This window comes from Peromyscus maniculatus, chromosome 3 (genome assembly GCF_049852395.1).
Source record: "Peromyscus maniculatus bairdii isolate BWxNUB_F1_BW_parent chromosome 3, HU_Pman_BW_mat_3.1, whole genome shotgun sequence".
In the NCBI taxonomy this organism is placed as follows: Eukaryota; Metazoa; Chordata; class Mammalia; order Rodentia; family Cricetidae; genus Peromyscus; species Peromyscus maniculatus.
This window is the reverse complement of record NC_134854.1, coordinates 87357811-87381503: the sequence shown is the minus strand read 5'-3', so window position 1 is coordinate 87381503 and position 23693 is coordinate 87357811. Positions and strand designations below refer to the sequence as shown.

Below are 23693 nucleotides of genomic sequence, written 5' to 3'. Positions count from 1 at the left end.
ACCCTTCCCCACCAAATCTCCCAACATTGGCTCACGTATCTAGGGGAAGGCAAAGCACAGAGTTTCTACATTATGCTTCTTTGCACTATATATATACTAAGAGATGGCAGTTGTTGCAGTCTGTTGTAGACCGTCGTAGAGTGGTCATTTAGAAAAGATAAGAAAAAGTCAATACTTGGAGAAGCTATGCATCTGAACATCACCACAATGTCAAAATATTGTGATAGGACACTCCTCGGCACATCTTCCCCCCCCCTTTTTATTATTAAGAATTTTTCTATTCATTTTACATACCAACCACATATTCCCCTTACCTCCCTCCTCCTACCCCTCAGCCTTCCTCCCTACCCCCCATTTCCCACCTCCTTCAAGGTAAGATCTCCCATGGGGAGTCAGCAGAGCCTGGTACATTCAGTTGAGGCAGGTCCATCCAAGCTCTTCTCCCTTGCACTAAGGCTGTGCAAGGTGTCCCACATAGGCACTGGGCTCCAACAAGCCCACTCATGCATGGATAGATCCCAATCTCACTGCCTGGGAACCCCTAACCAGTTCAAGCTAAACAACTGCCTCGCCTATCCAGAGGGCCTAGTCCAGTCCCACAGGGGTTCCACAGCTGTTGGTCCACAGTTTATGAGTCTCCACTTGTTTGGCTGGTTGTCTCTGTACATTTTCCCATCATGATCTCGATGTCCCTTGCTCATAGAATCCCTCCTCTCTCTCATCGATTGGACTCCTGGAGCTTGGTCTTCACCTTTCATAATGAGCCACCATTGCTTTTGAGCCACACTTTGAATTGCATAGGCTTAGAATAAAACTGTCTTTGAAGCTAGGATGTCTATGATTCAATTCTATCATTATCTAGGAAAACAAATTCTAAAACAAATGATGCCTACATGAGAATATACACAAAGCCTTAAATTTCATATGCTTGGGAGGTTAAATAATGCAAAACTACTTGTCTGATGTGACTGAGGACACATGGGGAAAAATTATTCATTACTTGATTCTCTCTGTTTCTCCAAGTTTTAGATTTCTGTATAAAAGTTAAAAGTCTTAAAATACTGTTTTATGTTATTCTAAAACTTGAGCCAACACAACCCTCCTTCCTCCAAGGTCATGTCTTTCTCTATAGAGGGGAACTACGTTGGGTATCAAGAAGTGGGACCTTGTAAACATCAAGCCATACTAGTTGCTTAGAGATGATTCCATGACCTGGTGTTGGGCTTGTCAGCCACGAAATCTCAACCTGGTAGGCAGTTGATTTCTAAAACCTGGCCCTGCATTTCCATGTTAAAATATGGAGCCTACAGTGTGTAGACCACATGAAACCAGGTTGACTCTTACTAGCCTTGACCACGGCAAGACTTATCCACCAATCTTTCTTCAGGGATGTTTGGGGTATCTGGAGCAAGGCAAATGTGTGTGTCTCCTACGGCACTTCATACCACAGCTCCTCCATGACCTTCAGTAATCCTGACCATTGACTACAGGTCAGCCCTGACCAATGCCCTCAATGTGGCAGACCAGACTCAAACTCTCAAACTCTTTTTTTTTTTTTTTTTGTGAGAATGTATGGTCAAAAGATTACTATTGGGCTCCATAAAATATCAAGTTTGTACAGAATCAGAGCTGCAGTTTAGAGAAAGGTTTGTGAGTGTGTCCCTGTAGTTCCTATTACACACAGCTAACAGTATAGATCTATAGTCGGCAGAGTGGCTGGTCATATATCTAACAGCTCCTCTTAATGGCCCATTTGTGAGCACACATGCACCACCAGCTGCACACAATCAATGTGTACTGAGCTTCCCTCTTAAAAGCAGCTTTGCCAAGCAAGCTCTCACAGATGTTTACAGCTTCTTTGGGTTTTTACTCACTATCTTATTTTTCATAGTCAGTGTGGTCTTTCAACATATGACAAAACACACCCTTGGACTAGTAAACAAAGCACCTAAAAATTACAACTCATAGGGAAGCCTTTGAGAGCTAGGAGAATATTTAAAGCAGGTTTCTATACAGCATATCCATAATTGCTTCTGCATTGTAGCTAATGGAAAACACTCTTCTCATAAACCAGGAGAATGAACTGCACAGTCCACATATAGGAAACTAAAAATAAGCACAGTGAATAGAATCTAATTTTTATATAGAAGTGTTGAAAGGAGATACCTGGTCCCTTTCTGATTAATTCTTTCTTGAGGTTCATACAGTAATTTGTAAAATAAGTGGGAAGCCAGAAAGTTTGATTACAAGCATAAAGTTGGTACAGGAGCTTATCAGGCATAAAACAGGCAAGAACCATGCAAACTACTTAAATGTGCTTTTGCTGGAGCTACATGCATGACTTCAGTTAGTCACCAGAGCAGCGAGACAACCTGCAGCAGAGTAAACACATCCCTCATTCTGTCAGATTGTGGACCACTGCATTTCACCATGCCTGATGATTCCAGAAGATGAGCTGAGCAGCAGTGGTGGCAGCCAGGCCTGCTGGCCTCCTCCTGCTCTTTTTTTTTAAATTTTATAATTAATTTAATTTTACATATCAGCCACAGATTCCCCTGTCCTCTCTCCTCCCACGCACCCCCCTTCCCCACAATCCACCCCCCATTCCCATCTCCTCCAGGGCAAGGACTCCCCTGGGGATTCAGCTCAGCCTTGTAGATTCAATCCAGGCAGGTCCAGTCCCCCCCCCCTCCAACCCTTCACCCAGGCTGAGCAAAGTGTCTCAGCATAGGCCCCAGGCTCCCAAAAGCCAGCTCATGCACTAAGGACAGGTCCTGGTCTCACTGCCTGGGGGCCTCCCAAACAGTTCAAGCTAATAGTCTGTCTTACTTATCCAGAGGGCCTGATCCAGTTGGGGGCTCCTCAGCTATTGGTTCATAGTTCATGTGTTTCCATTTGTTTGGCTATTTGTCCCTGTGCTTTTTCCAATCATGGTCTCAACATCTCTCATACAATCCCTCCTCTTTCTCACCGATTGGACTCCCGGAGCTCCACCTGGGGCCTGGCTGTGGATGTCTGTATCTGCTTCCATCAGTCACTGGATGAGATTTCTAGCACAACAATTAGGGTGTTTGGCCATCCTATCACCAGAGTAGGTCAGTTCGGGCTTTCTCTCGACTACTGCCAGTACCTATTGTGGAGGTATCTTTGTGGATTTCTGGGGACCTCTCTAGCACTTTTGCTTCCTCCTATTCCCATGGGGTCTTCATTTATCATGGTCTCTTTTTCCTTGTTCTCCCTCTATGTTCTTGATCCAGCTGGGATCTCCCACTCCCCTAAGCTCTCTTTCCCCCGACCCTTACCTTTCATTACCCCACTCCCCCTCACATCCAGTTTGCTTATGTAAATCTCATCCATTTCTCTGTCGTTGGGTGATCCCTGTGTCTTTCTTGGGGTCCTCTTTACTAGGTAGCTTCCATGGAGTTGTGAATAGCAGTTCAGTCATCCTTTGTTTTACATCTAGTATCCACCTATGAGTGAGTACATACCATGTTTGTCTTTCTGAGTCTGGGTTACCTCACTCAGGATGATTTTTTTCTAGATCCATCCATTTACCTTCAAACCTCATGATGTCATTGTTTGTCTCTGCTGAGTAGTACTCCTCCTGCTCTTACACTCCCCTCCCACGGCACTGCCACTTTCCCTTTGGACTACCTGTTCTGTGCTACCTGGCAGAGGGGTAGGAACACTTACAAACCCCCTTTTCTTTAAATTGTTAAGCAATGCTGGGAATTTTCTATGGCTATCCTCACTTTACAGATGAAGAAACATTAGTTTAAAACTGCCCAAGGTCACACAGTCAGGCAGAGAGAACAGAATTTAAAACAAGTTCCACTCTGAGACCAGAGACTACTGTACTACCATGATTGCTGGCAGCCCACAAAGGTCTTTCCCTTCTCTCTGTCCCTGTGAGCAGAGCTCAATTCTTTTTTGTTGTTGTTGTTTGTTTCTGGTTTTTTGAGACAGGTTTTTTTTTTTTTTTTTTTTTTTTTTTTTTTTTTTTTTTTTTTTTTTGTGTGTGTGTGTGTGTGTGTGTGTGTGTGTGTGTGTGTGGCTTTAGAGCCTTTCCTGGAACTTACTCTGTAGCCCAGGCTGGCCTTGAACCCACAGAGATCCGCCTGCCTCTGCCTCCCAAGTGCTGGAATTAAAGGCATGCCCCACCACTACCGCCCAGCAGAGCTCAATTCTGTTGAGTGTTCACTTTTACCTGGTGAGCTGCTCTGAGGGAGGAAGATGGTCCCCAGCTCAAGGAAGGCAGTCGGTCAGACTAAGCCTCAGCCCATGCTTGTTTAAAAGTTGAAATCAACAGAAGAGCTTCAAAAATGCTGCTGCCTGTAGTCCACTCCAGAAGAGATGAGATTTCATACTGGGGTTGTGCCATGGGCTTTGGTGTTTTTTTAGAGGACACCTGATGATTCTAATTAGAAGCTGTGTTTGGGAATGGCTAAGCAAGGTCAGGATGGCATTTTCACTGCTGCTGCAGGGACGGCTTGAGATGGGAGTATGAGAAGTGAGTGTGGTTCCTAGTGTGGGGAGATAGATGCTGCCCGTGCTACTACATGCAGAGCACGGGCAGAGCTAAGATGCAGGGAGACACTGGAGGAACAGGGGTACCTGGTAGCCTTGCCGAGCCAATCATCAGCTCTGGGAAGTCTCATATTTAGAATCTTTACAGTCTGGGATGAATTTGCTCTACTGACCTCATCTTCTCAGTCATCACACTCTATGACTCATAAGCAAAAGACATCAGAGGGTGCTGAGTGAGAAATGGGGGAAAGACCAACACAAAATATCCTTACCCTCCAGAAGAGCACAACAGATCTGCCGAGGGAAAAACAAATCATGGCAGCTTGACTAGATGGAGTTGACGTGTACCTGCCTACCAACTCATAGGTTCTATGGCACACGATTTGAAATATAGGGGCTGAGGATGGAGCTCAGTGGTAGAGTGCTTGTCAGTCAGTATGATGCCCTAGGCTCAATTCCTGGACCTTAGAAAATGATAGTGAATCAAAATATAAACAAAAAACAAATACTCATATGAATTTGAGGAGCATTATGCAAGTTTACAAATGACAGAAAGTGAGAATTCATCACAGCCACAAACTCGCATTTAAGAATCATTTCTAACTGGTCCCCAAGAACTGAATTAAGTCAACTTGCCTGCTTCCCAAAATAACAAGCACAGGTCTGACATTCATGATGGTAATAAGTGTGATCCACGTCTCATTACAACCATACTATTTATTCAGAGGTCTAGAGAAGGGGTAAATCCATCCTTAGAAGAGGCATGTCTAATTCTAAAGAAATAACATACTTCTTCGATCACTCCATTCTGAAAATAATAAGAACACAGCACAAAGGTGCTACCACACATGTGGCTAATCCATCCACAACCAACAGGGTATTCACGGCAGCCAAGTTCATGTCAACAGGCAAAACGAAGTCATCAAGCAGTGGGCAAAAGTCAGAGGAAGTCATATCAACATAAATCACATGTAGAGTCAACACCCTGCACAGACACCAGGGAGCCAATAGCAGAAATGCATCCTTTCAAGCCTCAGAAAATGCAGGAAAGAACTCAGCTGTCTGTTGGCACAGGTGAGGATTCCAGGGATGACCAGTAGAGAGCCTACCAGATCTGAACTGATACAAAAGGCATACAAATGCTTTAAAAATATAAAAATACTTAAAAAATAAAAATATGGCATTAGATTACTGTAGTAAGTGAGGATAGTTACATATATCATCTGAGAATAATAAACATTTTAATGTCTAAGGCAACTGCAGAACAATTTAAATTTAGAAAATTAGTGACCTCACTCTTTACTCTGTTCACCCAACAGCTCTTTTCTTCCTTCCTTCCTTTTTCCCTTCCTTTCTTCCTTCCTTCCTTCCTTCCTTCCTTCCTTCCTTCCTTCCTTCCTTCCTTCCTTCCTTCCTTCTTTCTTTCTTTCTTTCTTTCTTTCTTTCTGTCTGTCTGTCTGTGAGTAAATCTGAGCTCAGTTATTTCACAAATATGGATTTATGGAAACTTTTCATCACTTTTAGGGATATTATGCAAAATTCATCCAGTTGGTTGTGTGCTCCATACCTCATCAACAGGTCCGAAATTTGCTTCTGGAAAACTAAAAACTGGTACTTTTTCCCAAGCTATCTTTGGTTGTTTCTCTGTCTCCTTATGAAGGGCATTCAGTGATGTATTTCAAGAACTACAATGGATGTGACCCTGGATTTGACCCTGACAGTCCTATAGCCCAAGAAACTTTATTTTTCAGCAAAACAGAAGGGTCATGATTATTTAAAAAGATACTGCCCAAACAACCTCTTCATTCCCCTAAATTGGGAGTGATGTGTTGAAACGATGTCCCACTTGGACACTAGGGATTGTACACATCATCCTTGTATTTTTCACTCAGTTGTCATTTGGCAGGATAATATACTAAACAGAAAGGATTCTGCTAAAGTAACCCCACCCATACCCCATTACACTCTGTAATGATAGAAAGAACTTAGCTTTCTAGGAACAGCAGCACTCAGGACCATGGACAAGATCTGCATATTCCAGCCCACACAGTTCCCAGTGCTGGAGCACAGGGAAAGAACAGGTAAAGTGAAGTATCAGTTGCTGACTTGACATGCAAAATGCATTTTCTAGGTACTTCTGGTTTCTTTTGCTTAAGGAAGAACATTTTTTTTTTCAGATAGAGCTATTTATGAACTCTCCAGGCTATTGAAAATTGTCTCTTTCAGAATGTGTTAGGTAAAAGGCTGGGTTAAGCCAATGTATTTATTTTTAGTAAGCTAAAAGACATAGAAAACCCCATGGAAAGGGTTCTCAGATTTGAACCATTCTTTTACACAAAGATAATGTTGCTTTTAGCTCTCAGTGCTGATCTGTCACTTGGTAGAGATATTCAATAGGGAATTCTAACACAAGAAGGGCCACCAGCCCCCATCTCCTGGTCACTGTCCCCTCTCCTGTCATAACTGTGGGTGCAGTAGTTTTTCTACTAGCAGCCAAGTATCCTCCTGTTAGGCCAACATAAACAACACCCTCAGCAGAGGAGCCAGTTACATAATCCTGATTTTTCACAGAAAAGGAAGCCACAATGAGGCTTAAGAGCTCAGAGAGAATTCAATGAGCATGTTTCTTCTCTCTCAAATTATTAGATGCCACCAACCTCTAAAATGCCTCTCTTCAGAGAACCAGATAATATAACAACATTTACAGGTACCAAAATGGGAGTTGGGAAGGGAAGCATCAGGCACCAAGCTCAGTATCACATGAAAAGGAACATTTAGCATTGGGGAGCCTCAGCACAACACAGATGTTGAGGGCTCAGTCATATCCAGTCTAGCCAATGGGGAAATAAAAGTAGAATTTAATACTTAAAAATCTAAAATTCAGTCAATAAGTCAAATATTACTTGGTGATAAACTGTCCTCCATGTTAAAGACTATTTCTAGGTGGAATGTCATTTTCTTGGCACTGACATGATCTTTGCTTACATGTTTAGACCCTTCAGTCTATTCCCTCTACAGAGCCAAATATGCACAACAGGGACAATACAGTGAAGTGTTGAACTGGACTCACACTGTCATGGCGAGCCAAGTGTAGTCATTCACTGAAGGGAAGCGGCAGCAGGAACTAGGCATCGCAGAAAGGTGAGGGCACACGTGTGTGTGTATGCTGATAAATACATGAATACAAACAGATTCCAAGAGCAAAGTTTTAGCTCCAATGCAACTAATCCAATGCAAAGAGTGTGGTCTTGGATTCACTATTGCAGCCTGCAGCCTGCTGTGTATTAATACGTAGGGCTGTCAGGAATCTGGACCACGTTTAGGATCACAGACTATAGGGGGAGTATGGACAGGTACTTGGTACATCTTAAGGTAGTCCTAGAGTTTAAGGATGTTCTCAAATGTCGATCTTTTCTAGCCAAAGCAGAAAAGAATCACTGAGTAGTATCTGACCATAGCAGTTTTTTATCTTGGTGACAACTAATCCTTGAATGGATGGTTTATGTCATTAGCAATTTGCCCTGGGCTCAATCACTGACCCAGGGATGAATGACTTCAGATCTGATTACCAGTCTCCAGAGTTCATCCACCACTCCCCCTACTTTATGTTTGAAAGAACACCAAATTTTAATTCAGAAATCTATTCATCTGTTACAATCCAGCATCAAGGACAAAAGCAACGAGAACCATCAGAGTCACTGTGAATCATAATTACATAAAAAAGGTTAGGAAAACAATGGATCTCTCTGATATAACCTTAAAATATAAATAAATAACATTTGATGATGAAAATGTGTTTGGAAATCTGTCCCCAGTTCTGGTTCCAATCATTTCCATTTACAATCTTAAACATATAATGATATAAGAAACTAAATTACATATGCTTGCATTCTCTACTGATTCTACATACATTTAACAGTATCTAATTTTTATGATATAAAAAAAGGCTAAGGCTTATTGATTTCCTTAAATGAATATGCTCAATATGTGCTCTGTCTCTCTCTCTCTCTCTCATTCTCTCTCTCTCTCTGTGTATGTGTGTGTGTGTGTGTGTGTGTGTGTATGTACACATATGTATGTATGTATTTTTGAGACAGTATCCTACACTAACTATTAACTATTCAGGCTAATGTTGAATTCATATGTAACCCAAGATGATCTTGAACCGGCAGCAATCCTCCTGTTTTGACATCGGGTGCTAGGATTACAGATATGAGTATGATGTGTAAATTCTCATCCATTTGCCTGTCAGTCAACATCCAACGTAATTCTCTACTAGCTTTGCCTTGGATGTCTCTATGAGGCTTTTAATATCAATATCTAGTGTTCTCTAGAGAGGTCACTGAGGTCACACAAACACATGGCATCTGAACTTCCTATTTTTTATTAGGGAGACATGTCTATGATTTGTATGTAGGGAGACAAGTATGATTTGACTGAGAATTCTCAAGTGTATGATTATAAGAGGCAACCTATAATTGAGACCAGAACCGGCTAGATAGACACTTATAGCACAGAGCGGTTTTCTAAGCATTGTGTTTAAATACTGTGCAGAAGCAGAGGAACTGAAGTCTGCGCCAAAAGGTTTGTATCTAGGACCAGAGCAGGAAGTGGTTTCCTTGGTAATGAAAGATAACCTGCATAGAGCACACAGATTTGATATATGCATGAAGTAAAGAAATAGAAAGCCAGAGTCCTAGCCTCACTCAGGATCAGCAGATCTTACTTCAGCATGAATATGATTAGGGTCAGTTAAACGCTGATTGAGTAACTGCTTCTTTTAGAGTAAAAACAAAGAGTGATGCCTTCTTTGAATGATGACATCCACACCTATATTTTAAACTGAAGCCCAAATAGATGATCTAAACCATCAGTTCTCAACCTGTAGGTCACTACCCCTTTGGAGGTTGCATATCAGATATCCTGCACACCAAGTATTTACATTATGATTCATAACATTAGCAAAATTACAGTTAGGGAGTAGCAACAAAATAATTTTGGGGGTCACCACAACATTAGGAACTGTATTAAATGGTCACAGCATTAGGAAAACTGAGAACCACTGCCCTAAATTATTAAGGTCTTAGTTTTCTTTATGGAACTGGAATACTATCAACAATAAAATTCATGCATCTTCCAGACTCTACAATCTTGACACTAAGGTATATACCAAAAGGTCCAAGAGATTTTTCAAAGCCTGGATCACAGGGCTACTTTCTGACTTTGCTATCAACTTGACCTATGACATACTGCTGTTATAGAGCTAGAGGAAAAACTGACACTAATTCTAAAAGACCGGTTTATATACTATGGAAAGCAGTATGTTATAACACTGTGATAACTAGACAGATATAATAAAAATTAACATCACAGACAAAGATATCTAAGTTCCATTCTTGACGCTAGTCACTTCTAGGTGACTGGATAAACTACATACTTCACTGAGCCTGCCAGCCTTCGATTTTAACATGAGATAGTAGTATAACTATGTCTTCTTACCTTAATGTGTGGCACAAAAGATCTCAGAAAAGGTATCTATGTCTTATATTAACCAGCTTATGTCTATTTGTAATCACAATATGCATATTAATAAATACTGCAAGTTCAAACTGAAAAAAGCCACACAGATTATGAAAATATAATTATATGACTTTACAAAAAGAAAGGAAATTATGTATGAGCTTCAGTGCATCATTGCTTTTGGAATCTATTAATGGGAATTTGTATAAATAGATTTCTTTATTTCAAGATTTCTATGATACTTTAGTAATTAGAGCTCTCTGAATAGAATGAAAAACAAGTAAAATTATGTTTAGAAAGAAAATAGTATAGAAAATTGTATTACTTTTCTAAGAATAATGATTTTTCTTTTACAATTGTCTCTATACTGCCTTTCTTAAAACAAATGAAAACTCAGACAGCATGGACAATGCTTCCATTTAATCTTGAAATATATTATTAAAGTCTAAAGATAATATGGTGGTGGGAAGGGAGCAATCAGCATAAGTGCTAAATATTTATAGAGTTTTATTTTAGCTAACTCATCATAGTGTTCTGCATAGGTTCTTTGTTCACATACTAGCTTCACAAGAATTAGTTCACATCCTTGAAACAGCTGGATTAATTATTATATAGGGACCATCCAGGGACATGAAGTTGTTCTATGCCACCATGGTACTCAGGCCCTTAAAGGGATGGGATTGGGTCAGATGCAGAAGCTCCTGAAATGTTCCTGTGGGAGCCATAGGAACTGAAGAATCACCTGAGCTAATGTATCTCAGACTAAATACACTTTAATGCATTATGGTCTGCTCAGTAGATGATTGGTGAGATCCTCCAGTGCACTCAGCAGTCAGCTAGACCTGGAGCTGAACAGCAGGATCTTTGTGCTGTGGGATGTCATTCTGTATGGTGTGAAAATGTGTTGCTCTGATTCATTGATAAATAAAATGCTGATTGGCCAGTAGCCAGGCAGGAAGTATAGGTGGGATAAGCAGACAAGAAGAATTCTGGGAAGAGGAAGGCTGAGTCAGGAGTCGTCAGCCAGACACAGAGGAAGCAAGATAACAAGGCAGAACTAAGAAAAGGTACCAAGCCACTTGGCTAAACATAGATAAGAACTATCAGTTAATTTAAGTGTGAGAGCTAGTCAGTAATAAGTCTGAACTAATGGCCAGCAGTTATAATGAATTTAAGTAAGCCTCTGTGTGATTATTTTATAAAAGGCTGCAGGACTGTGGGTGAGAGATTTGTCCTGACTGCAGGGCCTGGCCAGGACTGGAGAAAACTTCTGGCTACATTTTGCATACCAATGTGAGGCTCTTGAATTTCCATAACGCCCAAAAGAGTTTAAAAAGGGCTTCTAAACTCACAATAATGGAACCCAAAACAGCTTTCTACTTCATGTCTCATGTGGGTCGAGATATAGAGACTCCAAGGTACAGAGACACCATAGTGTGTGGACTTGAGCTACAGAATGTCAGGCTCATGGCCTATGTATGGGCTTGAGTACAGCATTGCAGATTCCTGTCACTGTACACAGTGGTGTCTGCAAGCCATGCAGCATGGTGCATGGTGGCCTTTGCTAGTACAAAAAAAAAAAAAGAAGAAGAAGAAGAAGAAGAAGAAGAAGAAGAAGAAGAAGAAGAAGAAGAAGAAGAAGAAGAAGAAGAAGAAGAAGAAGAAGAGGTTTCTGGACAACAACACACTGCTTTCTTAGAGACATAGACACACTGCTTTCCAGGGTTGGTGGTAGGCATACTTCCACCATGTTAAGAAGCTGAAGTGGGCAGAGTCAACAGCCAAGATTATTGTGTTGGTTCTAGCCAAGCAGTTCAGCAGTTTGAAATTTCGCCTGGTCAGAGAAGGATTATAGATTCACAATAAAACACATTCATGCCGGGCGGTGGTGGCACACGCCTTTAATCCCAGCACTTGGGAGTCAGAGGCAGGTGGATCTTTGTGAGTTCAAGGCCAGCCTGGTCCACAGAGCGAGATCCAGGAAAGGCACAAACTACACAGAGAAACCCTGTCTCAAAAAACCAAAAAAAAAAAAAAAAAAAAATCCAGATAAATAAAATCCTAAACAGTTTATAATGTGTGTAAAAATGTACATAGGCTTAGAAGAAAGAGGAAAAGGAGGATAGACAGTTATATAAAGAAATAGATAGTTTTAAAAAATAAAGTCTTTAAAGAGACAGTAAAAGTAATATAAAAAGTAAGCCACATAAACATGGAAATCACTCAGAGAGTCTGGATTATATTGTCTTTGGGATTTTAAACTGCAGAAAGACATGTGATTGTAAAAGCTGTTGAGTTAAGCCTATATATCTATACCTATATCTATCTATCTATCTATCTATCTATCTATCTATCTATCTATCTATCTATCTATCTATCTACCTACCTATCTATCTAAAGGTATCTGGACTTCAAAAGTGGATATAACATATGTCTAAGAATATGTTACTTTGGAAAAGAGGTTCCGCTTTTGTTTCCACAGAAGATGAGAACCTATGGATTGCTTCCAGACTAATATGATTTGATCAAGGAAGACCCCCTGAGAGGCCCAGATGATCCAACATCCAAAAACAGCTTCAAGGCAACTGACTCAGAGAATATAGTGTCAAAGACTACTCCAGTCAGGACTTGACTATAATTCTTAATTTTCTCAGGATCCCCATTAGATTGCCAGTCCCTCATCAAGCAGGAAGTAGTATGAAAAGCTATGCCCAATTTTCCAAAATATTGTTTATAAATCTTTATTTTTATTTAAAGCAGGTTGATTATAAATGCAATCTCTTTCTAAAGAAGAAAAGGGGATAGTATACATATGATAGGATGAAAGGGTAGATTAATGAACCTACTTTTAAAGAGCAACAACTTGTTTACAAATGTTTTACATTGATATGGATTTTAGTTTATTGATACAAATTTAGAGTTGATTTTGTTATTATATATATATTTTTTTTTCTACTGTCATTTAAGGCATTATGTTGATGTAATTCATTTAAATTGTAATGGATAATTAAGAAATACAGATTATTAATTAGTCTTCTATGATAGTCAAACTTATAGTCATGCTAAGTTTTCTAGGTATACATAGATATAATTCAATTAGGTAGGTAATCTTCAAACACTTCAAAGACCTACAGAATATGGCATTTAAAATGTTTTAATAACTTAGACTTTCCTGGGCAATGAGACATGTTTGCTCCTAGCAGTACCAATTTACTTGAAAGAGAAAGATGGATGCCGAAGACATTCCATATGGAGTTTATCTTCTTCTTGGCAAAAAGTAGCCATTTGGGCAAGAAACTGTTCTTGTCTGGACTGCTTGACAAAACGTTTTATCGACTGGACATGGAGAAACCATAGGAAGGTGAACTTTGCAAGGTGAGATGGTCCTTCAGGTTCCTGCTTCACAGAAAAAAACTGCCAGACATTCTACAGGATACAAAGGGAAGCGACTGAGAGATTCTAGACCTATGGACTGAAGATGGATGCCCCAAAGTTGCAGAGGAACTTTGGATGACTGTCCAGGCAGGCAGCTGTCTCTGTCATTTCCAGAATTTTGGAAGTTGCTTACAATGCATTTCCTGTTTACTTAGGTAATATTATATTCTTCTGAGGTCTTTGATGCAGTTGAAGACTAGATAGTTATAATTATAATTTTCCTTGGTTATGATAAAAGATAAATTAGGTATAAAACTTTAGACTCACAAATATAGGATAGATGATACAATATTTTCTTTAATTTTGCCAATTACAAATAGACTAGATATTAGAACTGTAATTCTTGCTTGATAACTGTTTTGTTACATGTAATTTTACCATGTTAAAGTTAAAACTTTCATTTTTGATTACAAGGAAATGGGGAAGCGCTGTGGGATGTCATGAATATGTGTGGCTCTGATTGGTTGATAAATAAAGTTGTTTGGTCAATGGTCAGGCAGAATAAGGTTAGGTGGGACATTCCAACTAGAGAAAGAGGAAGGAGAAAGGCAGAGCTGAGGAGCTGCTGCTAGCCACCGCCAGAAGAAGCAAGATGTAAAGTACCGGTAAGCCACAAGCCACGTGGCAAAGTATAGATTTATAGAAATGGGTTAATTTAAGATGTAAGAGCTAGCTAGCGAGAAGCCTGAGCCATGAGGCCATATAGTTTGAAAATAATATAAACCTCTGTGTGTTTATTTGTGTCTGAATGGCTGCTAGAGTGGGCAGGCTCCAGGATTCTGTAATTTGAGGGAGACAGTGACTTATCAAGATCAGTTCAGTAAAATATGCAATACAGTGACTCTTTGTGGATGAAGCCCTTAGCCAAAGATTCAAATATTGAGAAACAAGGGGGATGTGATTTAACTAAGTGCAGGCCTTTGTTGGTTTGTTTTTAAAATGTTGTTTCCTGATGGGGAAACCAGCAATAAAACATAGAAGGACATTCCAGTTAACAAGACAACCCAAAACAGGTCTAGAGAGCTAGAAAAGGTTGTAAATTTGGCTAACATAAAAATATTTATGCTCTTCTCTTGAATAACAGAAACCTAGACTTTCTGTCACTGTGACAAACCCTGAGTGCCAGGAAGAAAGGTTCACAAGAGCTAGGACAGAAACTGGCTAACTTTAGTGTTTCTGATGAGACCTTCAAACTGATCTTGGACTGTCTCAAGGTGAGGGTAGGAATTTGAGTGGATTAAGAGAATCAGCTCTGATGAGGGGTGAGAGCTACCCTTTCCAGTGAGCATAGGATAAGTATTTATAGTTCAGAATACACTGGTTTAGGAAAGTAGCAGTATTAGTTCTTCTCTAAGATAGGTGACTTAGGTAGCGATGGGAAACCAGACACAGTTTACATCCTTTTAAGTGGACCTTAAATCCAATTAGACAGCGCTGCTTCTTACTACCAAGATATAAATACCACTACTGCTCCTTCAAAGATACCTTTCCATTTTGGCCATTGTTGTGGTTCATAGGTGTCAGAGCTGGATAGACTATTGAATACTTCTCTCCTTGGTAGCTTGCAGAGCACCTCCTGGGATGATCAAAGTTAGTCCCCAGGGAGGAGGCTTTTGAGCCAGATCCAGCTCAAATCCTCCTAGTCCTGTGTTCAGGGAGTGTGGTGTCTTCAACAAATGGGACCTTCAACTTCGGGAAGGCAACCAAGCAAAAGAGCAACAGCCTATATTGTTTGAGGAGTCTCTTGGACTCCCTTGACCAACAACTCAAATGGAAGTTTTTGCTACAAAGTTTATTGCTCTTGGGGGAGGCATTATCATCCTAACTGGCAAAACTTCATTAAAAATATACACATACAATATATCATGTAATTTTAACCTTAAATAAATAAAAAATAGTATGATTCCCTATGGCCGTTTTAACCATCCTTTGTGTTATTTATCCTTCTCATCCCTCATCTACAAAGCTTCTTTTTGTGGCAGACAGAAACCATTACAGAAAGCCACAGCTGGTCACAATGCAGAGAACAACTGACCATGGGGTGTCTATCCCCAAACATCACCAAAGGATAGATATACTACATAGCTCTTATACCCAAGGCTCAGAGAATAGCTCATAAAAGGAGCTCAAAGGATTGTGAGAGTCAGAGGACCAAGAAGTCTGCCACAGGATTAAGTCTTCTATACACAACAAGGAGGCAACACCCATGAAATCTCAACAACATGGCTGCTTAAACAAGACTTGAACAATGGCAACACTAGCAGACATTCCAACACAGATGGGGGGATCTCATGGGACCCCAACCCTAGGTGAAGAGCTACAGGAAATTAATGACTACTGACAGAGGGAGAATTAGTCTTTTAAATGATCCCCCCTGTGGTTATCCAATACCAAACAGTCAGGCCTAAAGGCATATGCACAAGTAATACTAAATGGGCTTATAGGGTACATTTATGCATTTATTTGTAATATATATAATACACACACACACACACACACACACACACACGTAACAATAATCATTTTTTAAAAGAGGCCATGGATTTGGGAGGGAAGGTTGGAGCCATGGGAGATACAGGATGGTGTAAAAATGATGTAATATTTTAAATTTTAGAAAGGACAATGCTATTCTTCATGAAAGCCCAGAAGTTGTCTAAAAGACTGACAACTCGACATGAAAAAGTAAGTGTTAACTGACTTATTTTCTGCTCTTAAGATGGCATATATTATATATGGTTCATATGACTGTTGAGAAGATTTTCTGATTAGATCACAGACACGGAAGTACTACAGGGTGCATTCTTGATGCATATGATTGTTAATTTCTATGCATTCATTATAAAATACATTGTTTATATCTGACATTAAATAATCATGTGGGTTGATTTATGACTTATGTTTTGAAATTTTATCTTTTCTATATTAATAAAGAGTTATAAAGTCTCTAAGCTTCAAAGAGAAGGATGACAAATTGTCATAGTAATAAGTACTAATTCCTAGATTTTAAATTGATTCTGTGTATCCAATACCGTATATTATGGAACCAGATTCCTTATTCAATAGTAGCATTGATCTCCGAGGTAAGGAAATGCAAAATAATATGTGGATAAACTCAAAATGAGACATTTTAAAATGGCATTAAAGTTTGAAACACCAAACAACTAGATAGTGGTATAATATTCCTGCTTTTTGACTTACACCTTTATTCAGCTTCCATTTATTTCAAATACGATAACACCACAGGCAAACTCACAGAAAGCAAGTTTCTTAACATAATTAGCTACATCGTCACCCACACATTCTCCTTTAAATTCTCACTAAAGGAATGGACAGGACCAGCTGCCACTTGTGCTTCCAATGACTTCAGATTGAACTAGTTGTGACCAAGCCATCATTTATTTTTAAAACTTATAGGAATTGCCCTGACTGAATTTTAAATTCCTTTAGATGATGTTTGCAAGGCTGGATTTCTGGCTTTTGGTGCCTAATGGAAAAAAATCAAATCACTGGGATGATGCCCTTTAAGACACCAGCCCCCACCTGCTTTCTTTTTCCCCACCCAATGTGCTCCCCAACATGTGTGCTTCTTCTCCACAGACCCAGAGCAACACGGCCAGACCACCATATGCTGAAGTCTCTGACCCCAGGAGCCAAGAGAAATCTTTCTCCTTTTCAGTTGCTTATCTCAGGGATTTTGTCACAACAATAAAAAAAAATTGACTAACATATGCCCTGTATTTTGTGCTTGTATTACTTGCAATAACTGCAGTCTTAGAAACTGAGTTACAACATTATTAGTTTCAACCTGTGAGACTACTCTTGTAATATAAAAAATAATGCAATATAAAAATTTTTAAAAGCAGTTCAAGAAAGAGAGAGTTGTTTGGAGTGAACATCTGTTTTTATTTCATAGACTTTTATTTCTAACAAGCAAGGGAGTACTAAGGCTTATTGCTTATCTTATTGCTTCAGTCATTCACTAGGAAACCAATAAAAATCTTCTGTGGACTTACAGTCCTATAGAGTCAATCTTGTCTTCCCATCTTGGTACAAAAAGTTTCTACAACCATGCAGAACTTGCCTAGACCCACACCTCCTGCTCTACTTCTCCCCAGCACATCATACCCTCTTTTAGTTTAGGCTCCTCTTCAGCAAACAAAACACAACTTAACATCCCTGCACATAGTACTCAGTTATACAGCATGGCCTGTATAACTTATCATCCCTGCATATAGCACTCAGTTATGGAGTATGGCCTAGCCACCTCTGTTCCTTTCTTTTGAAAGCTCACAATCATGGCTTGTGATGTAATTCAGACTTCCTCACTGAATCCTGCTTGGTTTCCATGGGGATAAGTTAGCTTTGTCTTCCACACTGGTAAATTCCCACCAAACACACTACTTTTTCTCTGTAGAGCACATAACTGAGCAAAATAGGTTCTTGCCTTTCATCTGGGCATATCTAGATCTTGACTCTCAGTAGCTGAGACCAGGCCTTAAAATTTGGTCCTTCTAACACTGATAGAAATATATTTAGAGAGTCTCTATTCTTTTTACAGAAAAAAACAAATTCCAATAAGAATAAAGTATAAAACCATCTGACAAGTGTGTATGGAAGAATGAATGAGTAAATTAAGCTGTAAGGAAGAAATGGAAAATAATGATATAAAAGTGGAGAGTCTGGGTCAATACAGGATAATCAAAAATAACAGTGATACAGTGAGAGAAAAGTGATGCCTGCTAAGAGCTTTAAGGAAAGCTACGTTCTCCTGGGAAACAGCAGGTAAGGAAGTGAGAGCCTAGACAGACCTAGCAAATTTTGGGAAAAGAACGTAGTCCTGACTGGCTAAAGCCAATTGAACCCGTGTGCCTTGGGAAAGAAAGTGTGCAGAAACATGAGACGATGGGGAGTCCGGGTTACTCAGACACAGCCATTGAACTATAACCCATGGGCAGTGAGAAGCTAATGGGGCTGCTTTTGCTTGTTTAGGTTTTGATTTACTAACTGAGGTTCATGATCCAAGTTGATCTTTACAAGTGTTGCTGTGTCTGGTAGACCAGCATTTCTGAAATTGCACTTCATGGACACTAGCCCCAGTGGGATATTAGAATTCAAGCTCTATGAGTCTTTTACTCTCTTGCTTGTTGCTTATGCTCGTGTTCTCTCTTTGTTTTTCCAGGCAAAGGCTATGTTAAGAAAACTACAATAAAATGTATCTTGCACTTCTTAGAACTTTTAATATGATTACATATATTTTAAAACTTCAAGAGTAAGGCAAAGCATGGGGTGGGATTTTCCTTAAAGATGCTAATGGCTGGCCCTCTGTCCCTTTGCTGACGTACCACATTGTTTCTGCTGGTCCCTCAACCTCTGAGCTTCAGCCTAGGGAAGCTAAGCTGCTCTTTTCTTTTCTTGTCATCCACGCAGCTATCACTATTACATTGTCTTCTTTTCTGACCTTTCCTTGACAGCACCTTCCTCTAGGTTGTTGACATGGAGACTCCTCTCAGCATTTCCTATACCACGAGTCCTCCCCTCACGATTCCTGTCCTGATCTGACTGTTTAATTTCCCCTAACTTTTCCTTCTCTATATAGCACATGGCATAGATGCTATATTCTTCCAAATCTTAAAAGAGATTCAACTGGGAACACAACACATTAGTCAAAGTAGTGTCTTTATTCAGGAGTTCCCTGTAGGTAACAACTAACTGTTTGAAATCATTGTTAAGCAAAGGTAAATAGAAACTGTCAGAGACTACTAAGATGAAGGATTTTTGCTTTGAGTTTTTAAGAAATTCTATGTGATAATCAAAAAGACCACGAGCCATCATAAGTATTTCCAACATATAGCAGATGAATTTTATTCCTATCATAATGCTACTCAACTTCACTAAATAGTCTATAAATAATCCTTTCACATGAAATTCTTTTCACTTTCTCTTATTTCTATGATAAACTGATAATAAACTCTAAGTTCCATTTATCTTTTAGTTAAAGCATTGTGCCCATTTCAGCTGTGGCAACAGTTCCCAGGAGATGTTTGACAGATGTGAGAGTGGATGAGGAGGCTAACTATAACTCTTGCCTTTGTGTTACTGAACCAATGGATGTGGGCAGAGTCTTTAGGTTGTAGGCACAAGTATTTCCCACTGACTCTGAAGAAGGAGGAAGGGCCACATGGAGTCTAGGAAAAGCTTTACTTTTCTTTAAGTGTGGCATGCTGAAGTGCTTTCTTGAGTCGTTCCCTAGCTATACCCAAGCCATGTAGCAGGAAAAGTGACATTGTGTCTTACCTTTCTCACACTATTTAATCTCACTACTCTGTCACAGTGATGGACAGACAGGAAGGAGCAAGTCAGTACAGGAGAAGCTTCTACAGGCAGCCTTACATTGTTGCATGTCCTTGCCTTGCTTTCTCACTTTGTCAGAAATGATCACGGCTCTCTTAGCTTCTAGGAGGCTTAAATAAGTTACAAGTCAATAAATCTGAAGGCTTGAAATGATCGCGGAGATGTGTGACTTGACATGGTTGGTTCAATATGTATTTATTGGTACTTAACCACTAGTATTATTCTCAGTGATAACTTACATTGAGGTAAAAAAACCAAGTTCACTGAACTGGAAATTATTATTTTCTCTAGAGCAACCAAAACAGTATGGTTCCCCACCACCACCCCCCCACAGCAATTTATAGAGCTTGTTCTATGGTATGATGATTCTGTCTCCAATAACCAGTGAAACAATGTAATGTGCACTGTGGTCAACATTGCTACTTTCTAATGCAGAGAACTAGGATGCTTTTTTGCCTAGATGTTGGCATCTTTAACATAAATACATTACTTTCATTTTATTGCTACTCACATATAAAATAACTTTTTAGTGTGTGTGTGTGTGTGTGTGTGTGTGTGTGTGTGTGTGTGTGTGTGTGTTCACAGGAGTCCTGTAGCACACATGTGGAGAAGGTAGAACAATAGCTTGCTGGAATCAATTCACATTTTTCTTTTTTGGGGTGGTGGTGGAGTGAGGTGGAGGAAAGACTTTATTTCACCTTACACTTTATAGTCCATGAAGGGAAACCAGAGCAAGAACTCAAGGCAGGAATCTGGAAGTAAGAACTGAATCCAAGATCTGGAACTGGCACCACCTGGCTTGCTCAAGTATCTTTCTCATACAGCCCAGGTTCACCTGCTTTGGGACAGCAATGTCTGCAGTGGGACCAGTTCTCCTACAGTAATTAACGACCAAGAAATCGGCCCACAGACATGGCCACAGGCCAATCTAATGCAGGCAACTGAAATTCCCTCTTACCAAAGTAAGTCTAGGTTTGTGTCAAGTTTGACAAAATAAACCAGCAATCCATTCTCTGAATGTAATTCACATTGCAAGCAATATCCTTCAAAACAGTGGTTGCTAACCTTTTGCTATTACAAATAGTCACTTTTCAACACATTGTCCTCAAATTACCAGTGTCCTCACCATGTGCCTATACCTGATGACCCATCTCACCAGTCCTAAAATAACTCTTAAACTTGTTTAAAATTAACTTAAGCTTCTTTATTAATACTCATTGTGAAAATAGGTAGCTTGACTATTACTTATTTAAGTTATACTATTATATATTATAATATTTGTTTAATCTTTTATAGCTTGCAATGTAGTTTATACTTAGTTATATTCTCTTTCTCTCTCTCTCTCTCTCTCTCTCTCTCTCTCTCTCTCTCTCTCTCTCTCTCTCTCTCTCTCTCTCTCTCTCTTAGACAAGATCTCTAGTACAAGCTAGCCTCCAGGTCCCAATGAAGCTAAGAATGGCCTGGAAATTAGTGTTGTCCTGCCACCACCCCAGAGTACTAGGATTAGAGGTACTTGTGCCTGAGCTGTACCGTGAGCAAAGTAACACATCTGAACATAGGATAAGTGGCATATAACATTTTAAAGCACAGGAGACAGAAGCTTGCATCTGGAAAAGGTATATATAACAGAACACCAATGCAGTGAGAGGTGGTAACTGCTCAGAAAGAAAATGACACATTGCTTGTGGTGCACCCTCTAATGCATTCAGCTACATTTCCATGCTCTGCACACCTCCCTACAATATAAATTATTTGCAAAGTCTTTCTTGTAAATGTCCTTGCTTGTAAATATTACCCAGTGGTCAAGCATATTCTTTACAAGTGATTATTCTGTAAGACAAAAACTACATTTACTAGGATTAAAGTATTAACATTTACTTGGCAATGTGTCATTAATAAACCCTGTGAATTGATTCAAAGTCTAAAGTAAGGGCACTTTGGGGATTTACATTGCTTTTCACTGTTTTTTTTTTTCTTTAAAAAGTTTATCTTCAAATGTCTGCCCTAGACTTTGACATAACTTCAGCTACAGCACTTTAATTTTCTCATGTAATGGTACATATGTTTCTTTTAGAACAGGTATGGCTTTTATGATCAACGAAAATGAGACAGAATATAGTCTTACCCTGGTGTGTGTCCGAATGTGCATCTTCAGTCCATCATTTTTACTGAATCCTTTTTCACAGTAAGGGCATTGATAGGGACGCTCACCTACAAACAAAGGAAGCCTCCAGGTCAGAGACAGGTCAAGCAGAAGCACATCCTCAGTGCCACTGCTCCTCAGGGGGGCTCACTGGCACGGAGACGGTACCAGCACAGCTGGGCATCAGAAGTACCTTAATACAGGAAGCACATACTGGGGCCTGGGGCATTCCCTCCAGCTCAGCCTGGCTAACACCTGGAAACAAACAAGCAGTCCACAGGTCTGCCGCATGACCTTCTAATACATGGATCCAATTAAACACACTCATTTTAAGACCTTGTAAAAAATATTTTGTATCAGTCTGTTCTGTGACCATGATCCTCATTATGGAGGTCTTTAACTTTTTTTTTTAAATAACTTTGCCTATAAAGGTTTCATATAAATAAATGTAGCTCATGTCTATGCATTTCAGACTAATCCCATAAAGCTGGTGCATGTTAAACAGAGTCACTGGTATTTAAACTACACAACAACCGACCCGCACTTTTCTATATAACCAAGTAGCTCTAAATTAAGGCTGTAATTTGGAAAATGGGAAGGATGTTTTTCAAAGCAAGCAAGACCACACATATACTCTACCCCACCCCAAAAAAAGAAAACAAAACTTCTATTTAAAAATGACAAAATGTGACAAAAACAAAAGACAAAATCTAACATGTAAAAAAATTCAAGGCTGTACTTGTCAAAGCATAATTATTTACAATAATAAGTTAGGTCCACATCTTCAGTTGCCTTTATTCTTTCACTGAACAATAGACAAACATGACAAGCATTATAAGATGCTAGAAACTTGCTACATTCCAAGATCAGCAAAGGGAAGGGAAGAAGAAAATGTCCTCAGCAAGAATAAATCTTCTGTCTTTTCTAGCCTCAGGGCCAGTGTCCTCTGCTCTTTAGAATTGAACCTGAGCATCACATGAATTATTCCAATGACCCCACCAGGGCCGAGGTGAGATCCTTGTCCTTCAACCTCACCATTTTCCCAGAAGGGGCCTTACTTCACCTCTCCCATACCTTTCTCCTCCCCAACCTCTTCACCTCTTCACGAGATGAGACTCAGGACCGATCTAAGGTACACTGGGTCTGCCCATACGGAAATACCATACGGTGGCATTTTCCAGCTTCCCTCATTCTAAGGCTATCATCTTGGCCATTGTTTAAATCACAGCCTCAGAGTGACAGGCAGTCAGTTATGTCAAAAGAGTATGGATCAACTGTAGCTTAAGTCCCAGTGGTTCAAATGGCACCATAAAATGGTTGCAACCATCCATAAGGGAAAGAAAATAGAAACAGCAATGTCAGCCAAAGCAGGAACGGGTATCTTCAGTAAACGATGCAGATCTACCAGCTACTGTAAAAGAAACAAACTTCTGGCACTAGGCAGTACACCTGGAATGCTTGAAGTAATAATTGTGACTGTAGGACATGTGGCTTTTCATGGCACAATAAAGCATTATAACTTCTCATTTTAATAAGATGATAATCATGTGCTTATATTACTTCCCATCTCTATTGAGCCTCAGTCTCTATATACCAAGCTGTCTAACATTTGTATACCTAATAAATAACTCAAATTCTGCATGCATCACTCTAAATTTATGATCTTACCTTCTGTTCTCATGTGTTCCAAATACACTTTCCTGCTTAGCTGTGTGGA

General features: G+C 39.7%; 1 protein-coding gene across 2 annotated transcripts in view; it reads right to left on the bottom strand.

Annotated features, from left to right (window-relative positions):
• The window catches only part of Prdm5 (PR/SET domain 5), a 222759-nt gene that overhangs the window by 14504 nt on the left and 184562 nt on the right, over nt 1-23693 (bottom strand). For both annotated transcript variants that reach the window (XM_076566884.1, XM_042273429.2), the window contains exon 13: nt 21959-22044. In XM_076566884.1, the coding sequence (XP_076422999.1) occupies nt 21959-22044 (86 nt within the window). The remainder of the gene's footprint in view (nt 1-21958; nt 22045-23693) is intronic.